The sequence below is a fragment of the Manis pentadactyla genome, chromosome 10 (genome assembly GCF_030020395.1).
Source record: "Manis pentadactyla isolate mManPen7 chromosome 10, mManPen7.hap1, whole genome shotgun sequence".
In the NCBI taxonomy this organism is placed as follows: domain Eukaryota; kingdom Metazoa; phylum Chordata; class Mammalia; order Pholidota; family Manidae; genus Manis; species Manis pentadactyla.
Genome location: NC_080028.1, coordinates 128059072 through 128076083, shown reverse-complemented (window position 1 = coordinate 128076083; position 17012 = coordinate 128059072). Strand labels below are relative to the sequence as shown.

General features: G+C 66.8%; 1 protein-coding gene across 3 annotated transcripts in view; it reads right to left on the bottom strand.

Annotated features, from left to right (window-relative positions):
* Positions 1–17012, bottom strand: part of CACNA1H (calcium voltage-gated channel subunit alpha1 H) — a 60269-nt gene that overhangs the window by 3510 nt on the left and 39747 nt on the right. Inside the window, exons 6-31 of one of the 3 annotated variants that reach the window (XM_057487794.1) lie at positions 15527–15686; positions 14801–15116; positions 14584–14676; positions 13495–14290; positions 11968–12410; positions 10776–10927; positions 9928–10113; positions 9100–9235; positions 8642–8797; positions 8344–8446; positions 8053–8261; positions 6767–7141; positions 6508–6608; positions 6273–6396; positions 6127–6195; positions 5806–5990; positions 5590–5716; positions 5347–5472; positions 5111–5200; positions 4696–4888; positions 4157–4174; positions 2961–3112; positions 2281–2390; positions 1963–2096; positions 1680–1750; positions 631–709 (exon numbers count right to left, since the gene is read on the bottom strand). In XM_057487794.1, coding sequence (XP_057343777.1) covers positions 631–709; positions 1680–1750; positions 1963–2096; positions 2281–2390; positions 2961–3112; positions 4157–4174; positions 4696–4888; positions 5111–5200; positions 5347–5472; positions 5590–5716; positions 5806–5990; positions 6127–6195; positions 6273–6396; positions 6508–6608; positions 6767–7141; positions 8053–8261; positions 8344–8446; positions 8642–8797; positions 9100–9235; positions 9928–10113; positions 10776–10927; positions 11968–12410; positions 13495–14290; positions 14584–14676; positions 14801–15116; positions 15527–15686 — 4704 coding nt within the window. The remainder of the gene's footprint in view (positions 1–630; positions 710–1679; positions 1751–1962; positions 2097–2280; positions 2391–2960; positions 3113–4156; positions 4175–4695; positions 4889–5110; positions 5201–5346; positions 5473–5589; positions 5717–5805; positions 5991–6126; positions 6196–6272; positions 6397–6507; positions 6609–6766; positions 7142–8052; positions 8262–8343; positions 8447–8641; positions 8798–9099; positions 9236–9927; positions 10114–10775; positions 10928–11967; positions 12411–13494; positions 14291–14583; positions 14677–14800; positions 15117–15526; positions 15687–17012) is intronic. The other 2 variants (XM_057487795.1, XM_057487796.1) reach the window with 2 other exon arrangements.

Genomic DNA, 17012 nt, shown 5'->3' with positions numbered 1-17012 from the left:
CCAGGACACCACTCTGCCCCTTCCCCAGGCTGCCTCTGGGTCAGCATGCCCTCCAGCCTGTGGAGGGAGGGGCTGCCCCAGGCAGGAGGTGCCCCGGATGCTGGGCCAGGGGCCGGAGTCAGCAGGCCCGGGGCCCGGAAGACTGCTCTGGTTAGAGCCTGAGACACCTCACAGGCAGGTCCCCAGGGGCAGCTCCTGGAAGCCACTCGGATGCTCGGGAGACACAGAAGGGACCAAGCTGCCACGGAAGGGCCCCACCCACCCTGTCCCAGACCGACCAGCGCCTCAGGCCTGGGGGTTCTAAGGAAATTCTCAGTGGAAATTTAAAAGGATGTGTGGCACCATGTGTCCCTGGGCACACACAGGGCGTGCACACACTGATGCCCAGCGCGGCTCTCCTCTGGGCAGGGCTGTGAATGCGCGTGTGTGTCCACGCGTGGGTCATGGGTCTGGCACCATGAGTGCTGCTGTGTAGATGCTCCTGTGCGTGTCTGCTGTGTGTTCGCCTAGTGCAATGAATGGCTGAGGGGCCGGGGAGGACATGGCAGCAGGCACGCCCCACCTCAGCTGGGGCCCAAGCTGTGTGGACAGGGCCAGCCCCCGGCAGGGGCAGGGTGGGGCCGCACTCACCCAGCCGCCCGAAGAGCTCCACTCCCAGGGCAGCATAGATAAAAAACAGGAGCATGAAAAGGAGCCCGAGGTTCCCTACCTACACGAAGAGAGAAGCAGAGCAGGTCAGGAGCCTCAGCCCACCGGGGGCTCAGTGCCCAGGGTCCCCAAGGGCTGCCAAGTCCCACACAGGCACTTGGGGAGCTTCACCCACCCCTTCCAGCCTTCCTGGCCCCCAGACCCTCCCCAACCCGCACCCCATCTTGGCCCCTTGTGTCCACCCCCATGCAGGACCACCCTGCTTCTCCACCCCAGGGCCTCGGAGGCCTCCCCGACACAGGGCCTGCCTCCAGCCCTGGGTCCCCACGGTGAGGCCAAGGCCAGAGAGCTGCAGATGGAGGAGCCTTGCAGAGCCCTGTCCACGACGTGGCTCCCCCACGAATCCTGCCACCTCCTTCCCAACACATGCTCCCACTGCACTGGGGTGGGGTGCCCTGTAGTCACGGGCCTCCTATACCCTGATGTGGCCACGCCCTTCTCTAGCACCTGCTCCAGGCCCACGGGTGCAGCTGGGCCCAGGCCACCCAGGGTGGGCCCAGGAACCCAGGGCTGAGGAATGCTGCTGGGGGGCGAGGGCGGGAAGGGGGGCTGGTGGGTGTGTGGATAGACAGGTGCACGGCTGAGGAGGTGGAGACAAGGTGCTTGGTGGGCAGGCACCGGTGCGGAGGGGGTGGCTGGGTGGGCGGATGGCTGTTTGGGGGCAGTTGGAGAGGAAACAGGTACTGCACAGGCCGGGCAAGCAGCCTCTTTCAGCTCAACAAGCCACTGCATCCAGAACCGGGCCAGGGGAGGTGGGCACGGGTGGCCAGCCTCCCCCGGCAGGGCTGCGGCCCGCGGCAGCCTGTCTCTCTTTCCGCCTAGCTGAGCTGTCCCTGCGCACGGGGGTGAAGAGCACCCGTGGATGAGTGACACTGGTCAAGGCCCTCCCTGCAGCCCCTAGCAGGGCCACCTGCAGCGCCCACCCTTGGCAGTGGAGTGGACCCCGGCCGAGGCACAGAGCTCCGGCTTACCTGGGGCAGCGCCTGAACCACCGTGTCCAGTAAGGCGCGCATGCCCGTGGCCATCTTCAGCAGCTTGAGCACTAGGGCCGGGAGCCGAGCGTTAGTGGGGCTGTGGGGCTGGGCCGACCCTCCTGGCTGGCCAAGCCCCTGGGCCTTCCTGGCCCCAACTCCCGTCATCAGCACCGTTCAGCCACGGGCGCCTCAGGGAAGGTCGGTGGGGCTTCGAGCACCGGAAGCCCGGCTGCCGGCCCTCCCGACAGCCCGGGGCCTGGCGAGGAGGCGGGAGACCTACCGCGAGCGATGCGGAGCACGCGCATGATGCGTATGATGGTGGGGTTGATAGGCAGGGCGGCGTTCACCTCGATCTCCTCCAGCGTGATGCCCATGATGGACAGCAGGACGATGGCCAGGTCTAGCTGGTTCCACCTGGGCCGGGGGTGGGCGTGGCTCGGCGCTGGCCTCCTCCCGGGCGCCCCCGAGCCCCCGAGGCACCCTGGACCTGCTGGCGCCACCCCCACACACTGCGACCTGAGGCCGGGACCACCAGGGAGGGAGGCTCTGGCCCTCATGGGCGCCCCCACCCCCAGGGGCCCCAAGGGGCCCCACGCACCTGTCCTTGAAGAATCTCCGGATCCCAAACGCCACCAGCTTCAACACGGCCTCAAAGACGAAGACGATGGTGAACACGTAGTTGCAGTACTTGAGAGCCTCGTCCAGCGACTGGGGCAGAGGTCAGGCTCAGGAGCAGCCCTGCCCCGGCCACCCGCCTCCCCCATGCCCTCTCTCGCCTCGCCCCTCTGAGCCCAGGCCCCCCGCCTGCACCCCAGGGCAGGGGCTGGCCCAGCCGGACCTGCTTCGGCCCCACACGGCGGAGCAGATTCAGATCCCAAGGCCAGGACACCCCCTTCCCCTGAAGAGAGGAGAGGCGTCCTTTCTTGAATGAAATGACGGAGATGTAGGTGCAACCGGAGCAAAGCTTTATGCCTGCCTGCTGCCTGCCAGCTTTCTCAGACTACGAAACCCACGGCCGGGGCAGCCGGACTCGGGGACGCTGCACAGCCAGCCTCTCGGGAGGTGCCCTCGTGGGGTGCGGAGGGCCCCCGGGGCAGGCACCCCGGGCAGTTCCAGCCAACTTTAAAGGGAGACCCTTTGCTCAAGCCATACTGCCACGTACCCCCTACACCTGGGAGGGCTTGGCCAGGGCCACCGGCCTGGGGCCCTACCACCTGGGGTCACTGCCCCGGCTGTACGGCAGGCAGCGCGGGAGGGGCCTCGGCCACCGGGCCCCACCTTGGGCTGGTTGTAGTGCTCCACGGACATGGTGATGACGTTGACCCCGATGATGAAGGTGATGAAGAGGTCAAGGTAGTGGCTGGTGCACAGCGAGTGGATGGAGCGGCGGGGGGGCGAGTAGTCGGCGTAGTAGGGCCGGCGCTGGGCCTCTGAGGGGGAAAGGGGGCAGGTGAGCCGCAGAAGGCTGCAGCGTGGGGCGGCTGGGGGAGCGCGGGGCGGAGAGCAGGGGGGTGCTTGCACCAGGCTGAAGGAGAGGATCTCTCCCAGGAGGGGGGTCCCTTCTAGGAAACAAGCGGCCCCTCGGAGTCTGACTTCTGCAGCTGGTAGGAAAACACGGGCTGGGAGGTCCGGGCGGGAATGGGCCTCAGGGTCAGGTCAGCAGCCCCTTGACTTTGGGCTCCGACACAGGGGGCCCCAGGAGTGGGCCTGGAAGCTGAGACCCCCTGGGCCCTGCCCAGACCCTGCCCTACTGGGGGCTCCCAAGCGGGGGCCTCTGTGGCCCACTCTTCCTCCCAGGCTGGCGTCAGGGTTCAGGGACACCCGGAGCCTTCCTGGGCGGCAGGCCAGTCCCGTCCCCAAAGCCAGGGTGAGCAGGGCAGGGTGGCTGGCCCCTCCTCCACCCCCAGTCTGGGCACGAGCTACTCTCTGGCCACCAGGCCCAGAGTACCCCCAAGCCCCGATCTCCGGTCGTCTGACGTTGATGACCATGACCTGGGGGATTCGTGCATCCCCCAGAAGGTCTGTCTGTACTAAATGCCCTGCCTGCAGGGACCCCTTTAGGGCACAGAAGCGCCTGCTAAGCTCCCAGAGGGGTAGGGTGTAGCTGCCAGCACTGCATACGGGCACCAGCCTCAGCCACGGAGCATGTGAGAGGCCAGCATGGTGAGAGCCTTGGCCGTGCCAGCCGGACGGCCCAGGGCCTGGGAGAGCAGGGACTGACAGGTGCCACCCTCCCTTGGACCCTCACGCTCTTAGGTCTGGCATGCGATCACTGCAGCTCTGAGAGGCCAGAGGCACTAGTGGCCGGGCCGGCCAGGCCAGCACTGAGGACATGGAGCGGCCACAAGCCAGCGGGTGCCAAGAGCGGTCAGGCGAGCAAGCCAGGCAGAGGGACAGAGAGCAGGCCAGCCCGCAGCCCTGCGCAGCGGCGGGCAAAGCAGGAGACTAGAGCGTGCAGGGCTGGAGGCAGGTACCTGGGTTGGGGAACGTGCCTGCAAAGACAAGGAGATGGTCTGAGCCGGCCGCGGTGGGGCGGGGCAGGAACCCTCCTCATGGGCAGTGCTGGGGCAACTCTCAGCAGCCCCCTCCTGCGGGAAGCCCTCTGCGCTAAGACCCTCTCTGTCTCGGATGGCTTTGCTTGTTTGCCCCGTGGCACGAGATCTCACAGGCGTGACTGTGCCCCAGTAGGGGACTGGGGTTACCATTCACATCCTGTGGCACTTGGTGGGGGACTCAGGCCTCCTGCTGCGGTGGCCCTCCTCTGCCCGGGCCCCTTGGAGGGCCCACCCCCAGCAGGCCTGGACGAGGTGGGCAGCGTGCGGAGTCATCTGGGGGGGTGGGGGGCCAGGCGGGGGGCCTGGGGCCCCCCCCACTGGAGTGCCAGGGAGACCTGGCTGGGCCGGCAGCAGCTGTGGGTCTTGGAGCCCGCCTGCAGGTCTCTGGGCCCCAGGAGCAGGCGGGAAGGGGCCAGTGGGCACAGGTCCCTAACCCGCCGCCACCCCGAGCGCCTTACTCCTGCGTTTGCGCTCCAGGCGCCGCAGCCGCTTCTCCTCACGCCGCCGCGCCTCCTCTGCCTCCTGGTGCTGCCGGCACTTGTGGAAGTTCTCCACCACCACGCCCACGAACATGTTGAGCACGAAGAAGCTGACGATGAGCAGGAAGGAGATGAAGTATAGCAGCATCCAGGGGTTGTGGTTGGGCTCGGGCTGCGGCACAGAGTAGCCCGTGGGTCCTCGCTGCCTGCTGGCACCCCCTGCCCTCCGGCCCATAGCCATGGCGCTGCAGAAGGGGCTCCACGGAGACCTCCAGCGGGGCCCGCGCCCTGCGGAGGCTCTGGGGCCACAGGCGGCCTCGGGGAGGCTCCCTGAGCTGACCGGGGGCACCTAGAAAGGGGTCCACGCGCAGGGCCAGGCTGTCCGCCCGCGCACCTGCTGGTCTATGCCCACGGCGTCCAGCCCGTCGTACATGATGTTCACCCAGCCATCCTTAGAGGACAGCACGAACAGCGACATCAGCGCCTGCACGGCCAGAGTGAGGGCGTCACCACCTGCCCCGCAGAACCCCCGGGGGCACCACCTGCGGCACCCGCGCCCGGCGCTGCAGTCCCGCGGCTCTGCCTCACAGCACCAGGAGCGCCTCGCTCCACGCGCCCCGCGCCACCTACCTGGCCTAGGTTGTCGAAGTTGTACTTGCGCCGCACCCAGCGGTAGCGCGCGGCCCGGCACTCGGCCCTGGTGGAGATGTTCCTGGTGTCGGCGCCCTCGCAGTAGTGGAACTTGCCCTTGAAGAGCTGACCGGGGCGTGGGGTCACCCGGAGGGCCCAGGCCGGCGCCGGCCCGCACACCTGCCCCGTGCAGCAGGCCCCGGGCAGCAGGCTGGGACCCCCGCGGACCCCCAGGGCGCGCACCTGCACCCCCAGGATGCCGAAGATGACGAAGAAGGCACAGCAAATGAGGACGATGTTTCCGATGGGCCTGAGGGATGAGATCAGAGTCTCCACCACCAGCTTGAGGCCCGGGGCGCGGCTGATGACCCTGCACACGGGCAGAGGGGACGCGGTGTCGGGCCGCGCGAGGGCGCACAGAGACCCTGCCCCGCCGGAGCCTGCCCCCACCACGCCCACCTCAGCGGCCGAAGTGTGCGCAGCAGGCGCAGCACGCGCAGGATGCCCAGGATCTTGGCGCCACCTGCGGAGGCCATGGCCACGATGATGTCGACCAGGGACACCAGGACCAGCAGCCCGTCCAGCACGTTCCAGCTGCTCTGCAGGTAGGCGTGTTCACCCGAGACCAGGCCCAGGGCCACCACCTGGGGAGGCGCGGAGGGGCGCAGGTGGGCACCCCGCCTTCTAGGGTGCGCAGCCGGCACAGCAGGTGGGCCATGGGGTGGGGCGGGCCCCTGGGGTTCGAGGGCAGGCCCGGGGCGCTCTCGCCCAAGTCAGTACCTTCACCATCATCTCGGCCACGAAGATCGCCGTGAAGATGTAGTTGGAGACGCTGAGGAAGACACGCTCCTGCGGGGACAGGACGGTGGGAGGTGCCAGCCGCGCCCTTGCGCCCCCCGCCCCTCCCGGGCAGAAGGACGCCTCACGGTGCTGCCGGGGCCGATGTCCGGCCGCTCCAGGGCGATGGTGATGCAGTTCAGAAAAATGAAGACCAGGACGACGTGATCAAACATCTTGTGTGCAATGATCTTATGGCAGGAGATGCGGAACCTGGGGGGCGGGCGAGTGGGAGGTGGGCGGTCCGGCACAGCTCACCGCTCGGTGGGTAAAGGAGGGGCCCAGCGGGGGCGGTGAGGGGAGCCACCCCCCACGCGCCCTCACCTGTTCTGCGGGGAGAAGAGGTACAGCGCCCAGGGCTCTCGCCTCTGACACCATTCTGGCTTGTAGGGCTCCAGCACCTTGCGCAGGCGTGAACAGCAGCTCTGGGGAGAGAGGGGAAGGGTCCTCAGGGCCCCTGGGTGAGTCCTGCTCAGCGCCTGCCCCCGACCATGAACGATGGTTCTGCTTCTGGGACCCGGCCCACGGCAGGCAGTAGAAGGGGGGCAGCTGTGGATCTGGGCGTGGGGAGGGCCCCACTCACGTCCTCCACGTCGTCATCGAACTCAGCCGCGTCCCTGTGGCTGTCGATCCGCAGGAAGAACTCGCCGGGCAGGGCCGGCACTTGTCCGTTGCAGTCGTGGAGCTTGGCAGGCACCAGGGCGGCCGGCCGAGGGGGCCGCAGGTCCAGCGTGCTGCGGTGGTCCAGGGACTCGGCGCGCCCTGCCCGGGGCCTGCCGTCCTCCGCCTCCTCGTCTGTGCTGCCCTTGCCCTCGCCGGACAGCAGGGACTCCCGCTCTCCGCACTGGCTGCGGCGCTTGAGGCTGGGCGCGCGGCCCACGCTGTTCCAGCTGGAGCGCCGGCTGCTCCAGGCGCTGTTGGGGCCCCAGTGGGCACAGGGCGAGCTGCGGAGGCTGGACTGTGGGGGAGAGGGAGGCGGTGAGCGGGCCAGCCCCCAGGGCGCTCCCCACAGTGGTATCACTGTTGACGCCCATGGGTGGCACCTGCAGGGCAGACAGCTCTGTGAGGGAGATACTAGGGACTGCGTTTTCCACGCGATGCCTGTGGGCACAGCAGGTCCATGGGGAGCTGGAGGCAGCCAGCAAGGGTAGAGGCTGGCTTCTTGTGCCTGCTGGAGGACCAGACAGCATCACCCCTTCCTCGGGAGGTGCTCAACAGGCCTAGGACCGGCCCCTGGCCAGGCACCCTCAGAGCCGGCCTGCCACGGGGTGGCCCCCACTTAGAACACAGCCTGCATCCCGGGGGGTTTATCCTGCTGCCCAGGTTCTCCCCATTATACCAGCTCCCCTCCTGGGGCTACTGAGCTGGGCTCTGAGCCCCGCTAAACTGCCCTGGCGGTTTAACCCCCTTGGGTTCCTAGCAAGGCCCCTAATCCCTCCGCCTGCCCTCCTGGGCCCTTCTGAGACGCTGGTCTGGGCTGGTTTCAGCTAGTCTACTTGGGGGTGGCATTTCCTGCGTCTGCTCAGAGAGCCCGGGCTCAGCTCCACAGGACCGCATCCCCCAGGACTCAGTGGCTTCCTTCGTGCATTTCCCACCTGCTGCTCCTATACCTTCTTGGGGGGCCTTGTTTTCTGTTGTTCCTTCTGCCTGCTTTTATCTATCACAGCTTGCAAGGTGAACCCCCTGCCTGTCCTCCTACCAGAGGCCAGGACGGTGGCCCTGAGTTCCAGCAGCTCTGCCTGTGCTCCCCCCGCAGGAACCAGCTCTGGCCGAGACTCATGAGTGTGGCAGCAGGCATGTGGGGTCCACGTGCATCTCTGGGAAGGGCTGTAAGGAGATGGGTGCCCTGGGGCTGCACGGGTGGCCTACCAGAGACTTCTGGTCTCCCAGCTGGGGGTCCGCAGAGCTGCCGCTGCCAGGACGTGAGTCCAGGAGGCCCTGGGCTGAGTCGAGGTGTGGGGAGCTCTTGGGTGTGGGCATGGGCGTGGCCGCCGTACGCATGATGAGGGGTGGGGGCAGGCTGCCTTGGCCTTCCAGGTGCCCGTTGGGGGTCACAGCCAGTGAGCACATCTTCATCTCTGCAGGGGGAGGGGGCTGCCTGAGCCTGCAGGGCTCCCGGGAAGGGGATGCCCCCACAGTGCCTCCTGCCCCCTGCCCCACCTGAACACGCATCTGTGGCCTGCAGGTCTCTGCACTTCTCAAAGTCCTCCTCCAGGCGGGTGGACGTCTTGTCTTCATCAGAGTCTGATCTGTTGGCATCACCCTGTGTCCCAGAGTGAAGAAGACACGTGGGTCTCCTGTGTAGGAGCTGCCTGTGCTGAGGACCTTCCACAGGGCCCCCCACAGGAAGGCCCAGCCTGTGCAGGCGTGCTGGATGGAGGAATCCACCCTCTCCCTGTAGGTCTGGGCAGGACCCCCGACTTCACCCTGGGAACCCCCCTCACCTCTCGCCCCTCACCTCCGCCTGGAAGCCCTCCACCAGGATGGCCACCAGCAGGTTGAATAGCACATAGTTGCCGAAGGTCATCAGGGCCACGAAGTAGAGGGCGGCCCAGGAGGAGGTAGAGGCCATGCCGTTGTAGAGGACAACATTCCAGTCCTCCTGGGTGAGGATCTGAAGGAGAGGATGGTGGGCAGAGAAGGCACCAGACCCAGGGGCACAGGAGGGGTGCTGGGGCAGCTCACCCCAGCCATGAAAATGCTGGCAAGCCCCTGGGACCAGAAGCTCAGTAAGTACCAGTGGGAACACATGGCCATTCCCAGGGGACAGAATTGACGGCCCTACCGTTGTTCACAGCTTCTCAGCCACTTGAGCCACACATAGGCCGAGGGATGCTCTGGGGTGGCTATGAGCAGGGCTGTGACCCTCCTGGAGATCCCCACTCACACTGGGGGCTGCCCCTGCCCAGGCTTTACCTGGAATACAGTGACAATGGCCCACAACAGAGAATCAAAGTTCTTCCTGTCAGGGACTGTGTCTCCGGTGTCAGTCTTCAGGCTGAACTTGCAGCCAAAGAGGTGCATGCCCAGGATGCTGAGGGCAAGAGGCAGGCTGCAGTGAGTGGGGGGCAGGGACGGGGGGCACCTCTGCCTGCCAGCCTGGCACCCAGTGGCTGCTCCTCCGTGCCTCCCCCAGCTCTCTGGCTTACCAGGACCTCCCACTGCCCATGGCTGAGCTGTTTCCATTCTGCAGGTGGGGAGACCAGAACCAGGGCTGGGAGGGACAACCAGAGGACACACTGCCTCCAGACAGTGGCTGGGACCTGCGGCGCCTGCCTCACACAGCCGGCCCGGGCTGCCCTCCGCCCCAAACCCCTCCTCAAGGTCTAAGCCCCAGGCCAGGCTGCCACGCAGCAGCCACTAAGCCAACAGCCACAGTCAATGGCTGCCCTGCCCCTCCTCCCATCCCACCCTTTTCTTCTCCACTCTTCTTGGGCAGTCCCCTGTCCATCCAACTGGGGGTCTGCTCACCCCCTACTCGCTGTGAGCCCAAAGGAGCAGAGCCCAGCCTGGGGTCCCACATGCCTGGCTGGCACACAAGGGGCCTCGGGTGCTGCTTGAGGGGAGGAATCTGTGGATGGGCTTTGCAGACACTTTAAGGCTCCTGGCCACCCCGGCCCCCAGTACCAGGAGCACAGGGCCAGCAAGATGGGGAAGGACCCGCAACCTTGTAGCAGGTGGGCACCCCGCCCCGGGCCTCATTCCCACCACCCCCACAAGCAGATGGCCAGGTGGGTGGCCCACCTGAAGATGAAGATGAAGAGCATGAGCAGCATGCAGAAGGTGGCCACGTTGTCCATGGTCTTCACGAGAACCACGAGCTGGCGCCGCAGCGCAGGCATGAAGCGCACCAACTTCAGCACCCGCAGCAGCCGGAAGGTCCGCAGCACCGACAGGCCGCCGTCCGCCTGCCCGATGATCTCCCAGACGCTGCGGGCCGGGCTGAGAGTCAGAGTCTGCTCTCTGGCTGCAGGTCCCTGCACCTGCCCCGATCCTGGAAGCAGGGATGCCAGCCAGGCAGCCACTGTGGCCTTTGCTGAACCCCACAACGGGAGCAGGCTCAGCTGCATCCAGGTGCTCTGGGCTGCGGGACTGCGACATCTCCGAGGCCGCCTAACAGCTGCCGTCCCTGGTGGCTGCCCAGCCCCCAGCGGCTGCCCGGTCAAGGGCCTCCCCCCATCCCATCCGGCTTGTCCGTGTGGCTCAGCTACTCCCCGCTAAGCTCCCAAGGGGGACGGAAGGAAACCCCGACTCTCCGCTCTTTCTCTGTGGTTCTGCTGCAGCAGGCAAGCGGGCCCTCCTGGCTGGGGCTGAGCCCTAAGTGGAGTGCAGCCTCCGGGCTGAGCGGCTGCTGGCTGCCCACTCTGTTCCAGCAGGGAATGGCTCCATCAGGTTCCGGACACAGCGTGTGAAATGCACGCGGCCTGACGGCGCCTGCAGGGAAGGACAGCCCCCGGGAGGGGGCTCTGCCCAACATCCCATCTCCACGGCCAGCAGCGCCTTCCACCCTGCCGGGGCTCTGCCCTCTGGGGGTGGCTGCCTGCCCCTGGAGCTGCCCGGGCCCGCGGGCGGGGCAGGAGCCGGGCACGCACCTGATGACCACGATGACGCCGTCAAAGATGTTGTAAGGGCTGCGGACGTAGCCCAGCGGGCCGCAGGCCAGCAGCTTGAGCAGCATCTCCAGGGAGAACACGCTGGTGAACACGATGTTGCTGACCTCCAGGGCGTTCGTCAGCCCGTCAGGCTGCAGGCAGGGGGGGCGTCAGGGCCCGCCACGGCGCCCACCCCTCCGCGGCAAGCGAGGCTGCAGCCCCCACGACCTGCATGCAGGTGAGGCTGCATCAAGGTGCCCAAGGGGGGGAATGAGGAGCTGGGACAACATCCCAGAAGGAACCCAACGGCTGCTGTCTGGAGGGGAAAACTGGGACCCCAGAGATGTCCCTTCCAGTGGGGCCCCAGCCCTACCCACTTGCCGCCCCGGCTCTGAGGCCCTGCCTGACTTCCCCACTGGTGTGTCTGAGCACTGGGGCTCCGTGGACTCCGTGGCCCTGCAAAATGCAGGTCACAGAAACAGGGCCCAGAGCATTTGCACCAGGGTTCCAGCATGGGCTGCGAGTGGACGGCACCTCCAAGCATCTGTTCTGGCCCCTGGGGCCTCTCATACCCGTCCTGCTTGGCAGAAGGCACCAGCGGCCTCTTCTGTATGTGCTGGCTCACCTGAGCACGTGCCTGCCTGTGCATAACACACATGTATGCGTGTGCACATGACCTGTGTATGCACATGTGCAGGGGCCCTTCCCACCAGGCAGCCCTTTGAGAAAGCCCATTGCTGCCCCTGCCCTCGAGCTCACCATCAGAGAACCTCCCCACCCAGCGCCTACTTAAGGCCACCTGTGGGATCTTCCCTAAATTGCTCCAGGATGAAAGAAAATAGCCTAGGAACAGGAAAGCCAGAGGGTGGGAGACAAAGATGACCCGCCCCTGCCACCCCAGCCACCAAGCCTTCCTGCGAGGCCCAGCCCAGGGAGATGGAAGCATTCGTTGAGTGATGACTGATAGAAATTCCCACCAGAGAGCGTCGAGCTCCAGCACCATCTCTGTTCCCCACAGCCCCTCCGAGGCCCTCAGAGCCTGGAATCTCAAGGAGACACACAGGGGCTGCTCCCCAAGGTCACGATGTGCGCCCTGGCCCAGGCGGACAGCCACCGGCACAGGCCCACACCGCCTCCCAAGGGTGGCAGGTAGGAGCATGGTGGGGCCCCGGCCACCCCCAGGCCTGCCCACCTGCTCATGGTGCTCAACGCCCATGCTCAGCGTGTTGGTCAGGATGGCTGCCATGATGCCGCGGCTAAAGTACTTGCTCCCCACGACCCGGCGCAGCTCTCCGCTGACGGTGGCCCAGACACGGCCCAGCCCGCCCCGCTCGCCCGAGGCTGCCTGCCGCCGCGCCTGCCGCCTCGCACCGGCCCGGCCTGGCATGTCTGCTGCGGGCGGCGGCTGCGCGGGGTCGCGGTGGTCTCCGTGTTGCACGTCCCGCGTGAACTCGTAGACGACATGGCCATCTGAGTCCCCGCTCTCTGAGTCGCTGAGCTCAAACTTGGGGTCCTCCAAGGCACTGGCGCAGTACGGGCAGTTCCTCAGCTCACAGGTCAGAGTGCCCGCCTGGGGGCTGGGCAGGGGGCAGGGCACGCTCAGGCCCGACAGGCGGCTGGGTGCCCGGCCCAGTCCTGCAGGGAGAAGGGCATGGGCAGGGTCAGGCTGCTTAGCGGCTACACCTGTGGCTGGGACCCACATGCACGTGGAGGCTCACGTGCACGCCTGGGCACATGTATCTGGTCGCTTGTGGGCACCCATGTACCTAGGGAGGGAACACACACCTGGGCACACTCACATGCACCCCACACAGGTGCAGCCCTGTGTGCACGGGGCAGGACACAAGGGGCAGAGAAGCTTGTCTGCCCTGGGGCCTCACTGTCTGCAGAACTGCAGCGCCAGCCACTTTCTAGGAGCCACGCTAAAACGAGTGAGGATTTGACGTTGTACCTGCCGAGGCTTTGCCACTCTGACTCTGGAAGGCCGTAAGAATCGCCAGGAGCCGGTACCCCATCTCCTCCCTCCTGCTGACTCTGGGACCCAGGGCACACTTCACACGGACAGCTTCATACCTCAGCTCAGACTCGCCACAATTCCAGGGCCCCGTGAGACCAGGGCCACTGGACTTGCCGGCCTGCACACCCGTGGGCACGGCACATGCCCCTACCCACTCCAGGTGCACCATAGTCTATACCTGCCCGTGCCCCAAGTGTCTGCAGGTGACCTGGCTGCCTGGGGGCCAGTCCCGGTGCCCCTCCCCCAAGTGCTGTCCAAGTTGGGTGAAACTGAGGCCCTGGGGGGAGGACTGTGTGTGTGTTGGGGCACCCAGCCCCCAGAGACTCTGATCTCGATTTCTCCCTCCTGCCCAGCTCCAGCCTCCCCACCTAGAAAGGGGGTTGGCCACTCCTCGGGAGAAGTGGACAGGCCGTGGACATGGCTTACAGCTCCTCCTGGGGCCAGGCGGGGGCAGTGGGATGCAGGCCTGGTGAGTGTGATGTGTTTTCTGCCAGCTTTGGAATTCTCAGGCTCACGGCAAGCACTCGGGTGCCACTTACCTGGCCCAGGGTGCCCTCCCTCCCACCCCTTCCTCCAGGGCTAATGAGGGAAAGAAGACCTCCCTGGAGGGTACACAGGTGGGGACACCCCAGGAGTCATCTCCCTAAGCCCCGGCCCAGCCCCAGAGCCAACCCCTCCACGAGGCAGGGCTGGGGTCCTTACCATGTTCTCCCACCAAGTGCTGGATCTTCTCACAGGGGTTGGGGCTGCTCAGGCTCAGGGGACTGTGCCCCCCAGTGCCCACTGGCTCACTGCCCCACTTCCTCTTGGGCCCAGGGCTGGTGCTGTCTTTGCTAATGCCCACTGCCGAGGGCAGGATGGTAGGGTAGTTCATGGCACCCAGCCCCGTGGCCAGCTTCAGGCCAGCAGCAGTGGCAGCCGCGGCATGTGCCACCCGGGCCCTCTCCTGTGGCCCCTCCACATGGCAGTCTGCGTGGTACACGCTGTGCACGGACTCCGTGTCAGGTGGCCTACGTCCTGGCAGGGGTGGCGAGGGCAGCGCTCCGGCCCGCACCAGCCTGGTGTCTCCAGCGCCCGGCTCGGGGCCAGGCCGGCGTGGGCTGCCATGGCTGAAGTGGTAGTGGTGGTGGTGGTGGTGGTGGTGGTGGTAGACCAGGTGGTGGACAGAGGCCGCTGCCCGCCGTCCTGCCCGCTGTGGCCGCCGCCCAGGCCCCTGGCCGTGCAGGGTGCTGCTGGGGTCCACCTTCTTGCACCAGCGGCTCTGCCAGCGTGCATAGAGGCGCAGAGCACGCCGCTTGGCCTTGCGGCAGATGTGACCCACGTACTTGAGCAGCTCCTCGTAGCAGCTGCCTGGCTCTGAGAAGCTGGCCAGGGTGCTGGCGTCGGACAGGCAGCGGGCGCGCTGCTCCCTCATGAGCCGGCTCTCCCGCTGCTTTGTCTCCGAGAACTGCGTGGCGATCACCACCAGGCACAGGTTGATCATGAAGAAGGAGCCCACCTGCGCGGGCGGGTGCTTGCCGTGAGTCCTGGCAGGCAGCCCGCGGCCCCGTCCTCAGGCTCGGGGGGGCCGGAGGAGGGGATGCGGGGGGCCCTCCCGGGGCAGCGGCTGTGGCTCCTGCGCATCGGTGACGGGCGGGGTGCTGCTCGTCAGATGCAGAGCGGGGCTCCCAGCCGAACCCGGGAGCAGGAGCTCAGGGACCTGAGAGGCGCCGTCCCAGCGCCAACCGCCGGCACCGCAGCCGGGGCTGGCCAGCCCACCCACCCCGGGACGCGCCTGGTGCCTCCACTCACGATGATGAGCAAGATGAAGTAGATGAAGTTGTAGAAGGAGTGCGCGTCCATGACGTAGTACATGATGTCCACCCAGCCCTCCAGCGTGATCACCTGGGCGGGGCGGGGGGCAGGCAGCTGGGCCCACGGAAGGAGGGGCCCTCCCGGCCTGGGCGCCCTGGGGCTGGGCTGCGGGGCAAGTAAGCCGTACCCCCTGAGGCCACGGGCGCTCGCCCACCTGGAAGATGGCAATCCAGGCGTAGCCGATGTTGTCGAAGTTGATGGCGCCGTTGTGTGGGTTGGAGCCGCCGGCGCGGCACACGTTGTAGTACTGGTTCCAGTTGATGCAGGCGTTGCGGCCGCCGCCCGCGCCCTCGGCCTGCGGCTGCCCGAGGGCCTCCCAGCCCAGCGTGCACTCCACGCGGAGCTCGCGGCGGCTGGGGATGTGCGAGCACTTCTGCATGCCGTTGTCCCGGCGCGCCGAGCAGATGAAGGGGTTCTCCTCGCCTGCTTCCGTCTGGTAGTACGGCCGCAGGAAGCTGAGGTTGTTGTTCCTGGTGGGGCGGGCCGGGCGGGCACGGGGGCAGGGGCAGAGGGGGCACACGGCGGGGGAACGGGGGGGGGGGGAGACGGGGAGACGAGGGTGACGAGGGGAGCCAGGGAGAGACAAAACGACAAGCAACATGAGCATTAAAAAAGAGAGACACACAAAAAAGATAGACTGACACTCAAGCCCAAGCACGGGGTGTTCCAAAAACAGGGGTGACCGCGGGCCGGGGCGGTGGGGTCGGGCCTGAGGGAGCGGGGCCTGGGCAGGGCCGGAGAGGGGCGGGGCCTGGCGGGGGGGGGTCGGGCCTGGGGGCGGGGCCTGGGCAGGGCCGGGCCTGGGGGCGGGGCCGGAGAGGGGCGGGGCCTGGGCAGGGCCGGGCCTGGGGGCGGGGCCGGAGAGGGGCGGGCCTCGCACCTGACGAAGGCGCTGTCCAGGAAGCAGCGGTTGCGCAGCAGGCCTGCCCAGAGCTGGACGCCCACAATGCCGAAGATGAAGAAGACGAAGAAGCAGAGCAGAAGGACGTTCCCCAGCATGGGCAGCGTGTCCAGCAGCAGGGTGACCAGGATCCGCATGCCTGCGAGCGGCAGGGCGGGGCCGGCTCAGCGGAGCCCTTGGGCCCCAGCGCCTCCGGCGAGTACCGGGCGCGGGCCTGCAGGGCCCACACATCCAGCCCAAGCGGCAGGGGCGCCTCAGACCCACAGAGGGAGCAGGGCTGCGGGCTGGGTGGGGGAAGGGTCTCAGAGCGGGTGGTCCCTGACCCTGCTGAATGACGTCCTGAATGACGGGGACTAGGCGCATACAGGCCCTGGGGGCCGGCCTGGAGTCCTGTGGCTCCAGTCTCTGTCCTGGAGGCAACAGCCTCGGGGATCCCCCAGATCAACTCTGGGCTGCCCCCTGCGCTCTGGAGCCTGGGGTCTCGCAGTAGCTCTGGTCCAGGGCCAGCACCCATGTCAGTCACGCTGTAGCAGAGCCCAGCACTGGAGGGGAGGTGGGGGCTGCGTGCACCCCTAGAACGGGCTTTTGGAGAGGCCGTTTTAAAGCCCTTGTTGCTGGGTGCTGTGGGCCACGTTAACGCAAACTGACCCAAGCAGCTGGTCAGCCTCGCTCACCCAGTCCTGGCCCCTCCAGACCTCCTCTGGGCCTGTGGGCTAGTTGAAGGAGGCAGGTGCTGAGGCCTCACAGAGCAGAACTCTGGGGGTGGCAGATGGCACAATGGGAGCTTGGGGCCACAGTGGGTCACTCACAGCCAGGAGGGGCACTGAAGTTTCAGAAGTGGCCGAGAGAGTAAGATTCACCAGGGACAGTCAGTGGGCACTGCCCCGGCCAGACAGCTCAAAGGTCACAGGTGTCACAGGGTCAGAGTGGGCCCCAGGCAGCCAGATGAGGTGCAGCCCTGAAGGTGACCATGTGGGGCTCGCCTGGCAGAGGTCCCTGGTTTGGGACAGGGGCATGTCCCCAGAGGCAGGCTGCTGGTGGCAATTCTGGCCTCTGTGGGAGATCATCTGAAAAATGGGCACCTACGCGATGGGCTGGGCCGTTACTTCACAGCTCTGAAAGGCAGGTCCAGGCGAGCAAAGTGTGGGGGTGTCAGGCACAGAGCCAAGCATGGCCACTCTGTGGGTGCCACCAGTGTCCCGCTGTCACAGCTGGGGAAACTGAGGCTCAGAGAAGTTCAGAAACTTGCCCAGGTCACACAGCATCTGAGCCCTATCTGACCTCTGACGGTAGAGCCAGTTGGGCCCATGGAAGTTAGGCCCAGGGCCCACAGCACAACCCTGAGCCACCTACCCTTTGGTGGAGCTGATGGCCCGTGGGGGAGGGAGAACCTGCCCTGGGGGGGGTGTCCCTCTTAGGGGTGCTGCAGGACAAGCCCTGACCACCCAGAGCCTGGGTGCTGAGG